General features: G+C 37.5%; 1 protein-coding gene across 4 annotated transcripts in view; it reads right to left on the reverse strand.

The window, feature by feature from the left end:
• Positions 1-7,006, reverse strand: part of JAKMIP2 (janus kinase and microtubule interacting protein 2) — a 195,731-nt gene that overhangs the window by 52,082 nt on the left and 136,643 nt on the right. For all 4 annotated transcript variants that reach the window (XM_011931503.1, XM_011931502.1, XM_011931501.1 and 1 more), the window contains 4 exons: positions 5,066-5,212; positions 4,273-4,413; positions 1,426-1,482; positions 390-509 (listed from right to left, as the gene is read on the reverse strand). In XM_011931503.1, the coding sequence (XP_011786893.1) occupies positions 390-509; positions 1,426-1,482; positions 4,273-4,413; positions 5,066-5,212 (465 nt within the window). The remainder of the gene's footprint in view (positions 1-389; positions 510-1,425; positions 1,483-4,272; positions 4,414-5,065; positions 5,213-7,006) is intronic.

Consider the following 7,006-nt stretch of genomic DNA (forward strand, 5'->3'; position numbering starts at 1 on the left):
TGTAACTGAGGCCTCTAGATCATTCTGATGAGGGTGGCCCACAGAGCACACTTCACTCAACAGTCTCTCAGACCACATCCAAAAGCCTGCTAAGGCCTCTTGGGTTCCTACCTTCCCTAGATAAAGAATTTTGGAAAGTAACTTTTATTTTGAAAGAAGTCTTCCAATTAGAGAGCTGAACTGGAGAGAAATTTCTAAAAGGTTTACCTGCTATAAGTGAAGCTATTTTTCAAGAGATAACAAAGTACGGCCTCAAAATTGGTTACTGTTATGGGACCACTTTGTGCTGTTTATATAAAGGAGATGAAAAGTGAAATGCTTTCTCTCCCCCCTTAAATAAAATATTTGGTGACAGTATCACCCAAGGCTAGAGAAGTAGAAATGCTTACTTCATCCAAGTCATCATCAGGAGTAGCTGGTGTTCTGTCTGTTCTAAATGAGGCCATGGATGATGTCTCTGAATCCATAGAGTCCTCATCATAGCCAATAAAAGGGTCTAAAACAGGCCTCTACATGGAGGGAAAATACATATTTACTGACACAGCTAACAGTAGGGAAAGCTGAATGTTAAAATACTGTCAACTGGCATACATGTAAGTGAATATAGAAGACATGGATCCTCTATGCTTCTTTGTTGAAATAAAAACATTAGGCACGAGCCCAATAGTTCCAATAAGTGTTTCTCCCATATTATTTCACTTCTGACATCTTAAGAAAATTCATTAATATTTAGCTTTTTTCATAGAAACACAGAAGCCTCTTTTATATTACATTTTATATCATGATGAGTGAATGTGGTTTACTCTTTCCTGTATTTAAACTATGACCAAAGGACTTTGAAAACTCAGGTATCTATGTGATAGAGATGATCAAATCTTAAGTCTTGTCATCCAAGTCCACATTAAAAACAAACAGTATACTTGGTAAAAAACAAAATTAAAAATCAAATAGACAAACTGAATAAGAAAACTTTGTGGATTATAAGAGGCTATAGAGATACTGGTGGATTGGGAGCATTGTTATCAATAATATTGTCTGAATGAATAATAAAAATATATTAATTGTCATAAACTGGGCATCAGAATCTCCTATTATTCAGTAGGAGACATCAAAATCATGTACATTTCTTGAATATGATTCTCCAACTCGTCAGGTAATCCTTTCTACATCAAACCTAGGGGCATCTCCATTTACAGAAAGTCATATTAAAGCAAACCCTTTCAGGTTAAAATTTACAACAGAATCATTTTTAGACTTCGAAGAAATGTCAACAGAAAAGATTTTCTTCTAGCAAATAAAGCCCATGGTTTGCTGCGACAGTTCGGGAACACCTGGTTCGTCACACCCTTGCAGGAAGATGCCATGCCAAGCCTCATCTCTCTGGCTGCTTGTGGCAAATGCCTGATAACTTCGATTTCTTATTACCTTAATTGGCTTGGAACTTCTTCTATGCTTTCTTCTACGGATGAGCTTTTCTCGGTCCTAGAAAACAGTTGAAATATTTTTCAGATCCAGAATTGGTAGATGTTTCTTTATAGTTTTTTGCAAAGATAGAGTGTTTTTACCCAAAAGGCATTAAATCTGGAATAGAATAAGCCTTTGTTTTTTAAATTTTGGCAACTTTTGGGATTGATACTTAAATATATTCAAAATAAGAACCTTCTACAACTATTCTTGATGATTTATGTGGAACAAGGAGCCTCATGATCAGAAAGTGTACTGTGTTCCTAATCAGAATTCTTTGTTTTATACTTGAACATCAAGTAGCTATGAAAATAGTTACTTATCATGTACTTATCATGTACATTTCTTGAATATGACTCTCCAACTTGTCAGGTAATCCTTTCTACATCAAACCTAGGGGCATCTCCATTTAGAGAAAGTCATATTAAAGCAAACTCTTTCAGGTTAAAATTTACAACAGAATCATTTTTAGACTTCGAAGAAATGTACAGTACTGTACATTTAGTACTTTAGTACAGTACTTTAGTTCTGTACTTTAGTCCTCCTAGATCCAAAATTACTTTAAATTTGTGTTAAATATATAATTTCACAATAAAGTAAAATTGTATTCTTTTCATTTATTCATTTGAAATGCATAGAAAGCTGTCTTTGGCCTATTTTTGGATCCTTGTTCTCACCTGCAGTCCCTGAAAATAGGACAGGGAACAGAGTCGCTAGTGGGTTGGAGTCATTTAGTGTTTCTGTTTCGTTTTCAGTTTTTAAAAAATTTTCTGGGAATCTCAAAGAATGCCTAGAAATATTGATCAATTTCATGATTTATTGTTGCTGTGAATGGAGATATCCTGGGAATCTGGGGTTTATTCACTAAGCACTCCATGTGTTTACTGTAAAAATTTAAACTAGATAGAGTGTCTTTTGGAAAGTCTGATGAGTATTCCTAAATAGCCCAAAATTCGATTAAAAAAATGTACAGCTTGATCTCAGGATACTCAAAGCCAGGCAAATTCCTGGGCTCATGAATCTGTAAAATTTATGAGTTATTAGGATGTGAAAATGAAATGGGGAAAACAGGGAGACCACGCTTAGTAAGTAATCTGGTTTAAGCCAGATGTGTTCAGGCTTTTTAATTTTTTCACCTTTGCAGCCTCTATATATGAGACTTTTACAATTTACATATTATTGTGACACTTAATACTGAGTGTCAATTTGATCGGATTGAAGGATACAAAGTATTGTTCCCGGGTGTGTCTATGTGGGTGTTGCCAAAGGAGGTTAACATTTGAGTCGGTGGACTGGGAAAGGTAGACTCACCCTCAATCTGGGTGGGCACAATCTAATCAGCTGCCATCACAGCCAGAATAAAAGCAGGCAGAAGCACGTGAAAAGACTAGACTGGTTTAGTCTCCCAGCCTACATCTTTCTCCTGATTCTTCCTGCCCTGGAACATTAGACTCCAAGTTCTTCAGCTTTCGGACTTGGACTGGCTTCCTTGCTCCTCAGCTTGCAGATGACCTATTGTGGGACCTCACCTTGCGATCGTGTGTGCCAATACTCCTTAATAAACTCCCCATTATATAGACATCTATCCTATTAGTTCTGTCCCTCTAGAGAACCCTAATACAATTATATATTTAAATTACCCTCCTAATCTAGTGTATTCATTATAACATATAGTCAACATAGAAATTTTTAAAAGGATGAATCAGAAGTAATTATAAACAGAAGCTATAACCTTTCTTTCTCTCAGTGGCAGTGAATCACTTTTCTCACCCCACTCTGGAGACTATTGCCTAACTCCCTCCTTGCTATTCAAGTCTTTAGATCTAGACTTGGTCCTTAAGTGAGAGCAACCAATGATGTCATTCACAGAACAAACATGGAGAGGCAAAGAAGAAAACCCAAAGGCATCTAGGGGTCTCAGTGCATCCTTACTAGTAACACATAACTCAGTCAAACTCTGACGGAAGTAATAACTGCTCTACTCACTCAGCAGGTACTGAAGTAATGATCAGAAAATCTGGGCTGAAATTTTAGCTCTGTTATGTAATTATTTTGTTGCTGTTTATCCAATAAATATTTCTTAAACTGTAACTATGTGCTAGATACTGAATTGAGACCTGGGAAACAAGATGTAAATGTGATGTTGTTAGCATAGACAATTTTTTTTTTTTTTTGAGACGGAGTCTCGCTGCCACCCAGGCTGGAGTACAGTGGTCCGATCTCGGCTCACTGCAAGCTCCGCCTCCCAGGTTTACACCATTCTCCTGCCTCAGCCTCCAGAGTAACTGGGACTACAGGCGCCCGCCACATCGCCTGGCTAGTTTTTTTGGTATTTTTTTTAGTAGAGACGGGGTTTCACTGGGTTAGCCAGGATGGTCTCCATCTCCTGACCTCGTGATCCGCCTGTCTCGGCCTCCCAAAGTGCTGGGAGGGGCTTGAGCCACCGCGCCGGCCCATAGACAACATATTAAATCTCTGAGCCTCAGGATCCTGCTACTGGAAAGCAATTACAAGACACACCCAACCTACCTACAAACTTATACAACAACGCATTTAAAAGTTCTTTTAATGTGTTTTGCTGTTATTATTTGTGCTACCAAAGTAGTTAACGAAGGATTATAATGTAAAAGGTGTAGAGCAGTTGAACAATATAAAATATTGGAATAAAGGCTCTAGAACAAAATTACATATTGAACATATGAACTTGGGCCTCTGGGGTTAATCTAAAATTAACTGCTTTCAGTGTACATTTTGTTGGCTACTTGTCCTTGGGAACAACTTAGGGTTTACAGATTGATTGACACGTACCCTTGTGAGCTCATCAATTATGTTCTGTTGCTCAATGACCTGAAGTTTTAGAAACTCTGTTTCTTGTTCTTCATTAGCTTGGTCGAGGTCGTTCAGAGATTTTAATTTCTTCAGGGGTGGATGAGATGTTATTTTTTCTCTCTGGATAGGAAAAGAAGAAAGTACAGGTGGAGACGTTAAAAACCTCCAACTTTGGTTGTTAACATAAAATATCTGTAGAAAGTTTATGAGGCTCCAGCTAAATTTGGAAATTGCCCAGCCTGAATACACACACACCAACTAAATCCTCAAGCACATTTTATCTGCAATAATAAGTCATTATCATTGGGGATTATCTGAAGATCCCTATAGATGTATTGAAAGTCTATTAAGGAGTACATTAGCATTTCACTTGTCCATATATAACACAAGTAATGGTATCTATTTCCCAACTATCATGCACGATCTTAGAAGACAAGTGTGCCTGGGGTATAGGTCTGTAAACAGCATGTTAGTGAAGTCGTGGAAGGTTTCTGTGGCTAAGTTATGTCAAAGCTTTCCTTATCCATTTCCGAGCTTTTGGAAGGCGTGCAAATTCCTGGAAGCACTCCTACAGTTTTGCAAATATAGAAACCTCATAAAACTCAGAGCCAGCAACCTTCTCTTGCTTCCTTCGTTAAGGCTTCCTTGCTTACATAAGGAAAAATCCAAATAGCATTGCATTTTTAAAATAAGCTGAGAAATGGCAATAAGTCAGGTTATTAGGGTAATATAATCAAGGAAGCTGCAGTTTTGCAGAGTCTGTGATACACACCATTTCTGAATTTTCCTTGGTAACGGCTTTTAGTTTTTCTTCCATGCGCTGCAAGGACACCATCAGTTCATCGTTTCTCTTGGCGAGGCACTTGTTCCTTTCCAGGAGAGGTTTACATTGCTTTTCGGTTTCCCGCACGCGTTTTAACTGGGAAGAAATAAGTGAAGATTTGTGTCTTATGTTTGGGGGACATGGGGGCAGGGGAGTAAAGGGGTGGGAGTGAAAGCACCTCTGCAGCCAGTGTTGTCTGCTTCACTATGTGGCTCAGGACTGACCACTGACATTTCAATCCTTCAACAGACTGATTGCTTTCTTTTCAGTTTTCTCTAATGGCTTTTCATCACAGCCTTCATGACCTCCTATCAATCTACTGTCTTAAGGAAAGTAGTGAAGAGACTGGTTTTGGAAATGCTCGAGAGGACCTGCTCTCCTTATTTTCTTTCGCTGCCCTCACCTGTTACTCCACCGTGCTCAGCTGCAATCCCTGCACCTGGAATGACCTCCATTCGCTCAGAGATAAAGGAGCTCACCCAGACCACACGGTCACTAAGTAATGCGACCAGGACCTGAATCCAAGCCTGGTTATCGCCAAAGGTCGTTCTTTCAGAGACCTTGTGAAAATCTCCTGACTCGCACTACGGTTGTTAGTTTGAAAGAAATTTTATTGAGGAAAAAACCACATGTAAGTTTGAAACGCTATGGATGTTTGTGTAAGGATATCGAATTCTCCCCAAGCTTAGTAAAGTATGATTGTATTGTTATCCACCCATAACTAAGAGTGAGCATATGCTCATTTGCTTGGTCTAAAGCACGGTTTCTCAGTCTTAGCATCCGTGACATTTTGAGCCAGATGTTTTTTTTTGATGTGAGGTGTCCTGTGCATTGGAGGATGTTTAGCAGCATCCCTGGCCTCTGCTTGCTAGATGCCAGTAACACTCTGCTAATTGTGACTATCAAAAATGTCAGACATTGTCAAGATCGCCTGTAGTTGGGAACCACTGGTCTAAGTTTACGAAAATTGTCTTGAGGGGATTGTTAATAGTCCTCCCCTTTACTCTTAAAACTCTCCTTTTTGTATATTTCATGATTATCCTATACATAATAGATTTTCATTTTCAGCTTCTCATGATTAGCTTATTCTTTTCTTACTAATGATTCTGAATGTGAATATGTATTGGGAGAAGAGCAAGGAAAAAGGAGGGCTGTATCAGAAATATTTGAGAAGACTTTTAAAAGTACTCACTCCGTTCTTGAGCGTCTAAGATTTTGGGAAGTGCTGAGGTAGATTTAGCTAATTATGAATATTTGTAAAATCTCATCTTATGATTCTTAAGCAGCACTTCCACAAATCCATCTCAATCTCAATTTAAGAACTCCATTTCATATTAAATGCCAAAACTGGATTCATTTTTATAAATAATCTGACTTAGTCCTGAAGCATTAATGCCTTAGTTCTTAGTGCCTGAAGCATTAATATTAAATATTGTATACATATAAGGAAAATAAGTTATTCTACTAGGTTCACTTTTTTAACCTGTCTCTTCTGAAGGCCAATTATGTGAGTTTTAAACATTTACATGTACTTATTAATACTATTCATAGAAATTCAGATATGCACACAGAAAATATCTATAATTCTATCACATCATACATCAATAACCATAGTCCCACAATACCAAACAGAATGTTCCTTTTAAGATACACCTTAACTAAAACAGAACGGTTGAAAAACAGTGTGTGCTTGTGTGTTTATATATGTATGTGTAAATATGTATGTATATATGTATGTTTATATAGTCATAAATACATATATACACACACATGTATATTCATGCTAACACTAAAACAAAAATCTGATACAGTTCAACTAATAACAATGACTTTAAGCCAAGAAATATTACCAGAGGGAAAAAAATACATAATGATTAAAGGGTCAATATA

Source organism: Colobus angolensis, unplaced genomic scaffold (genome assembly GCF_000951035.1).
Source record: "Colobus angolensis palliatus isolate OR3802 unplaced genomic scaffold, Cang.pa_1.0 Scaffold90, whole genome shotgun sequence".
Lineage (NCBI taxonomy): Eukaryota > Metazoa > Chordata > Mammalia > Primates > Cercopithecidae > Colobus > Colobus angolensis.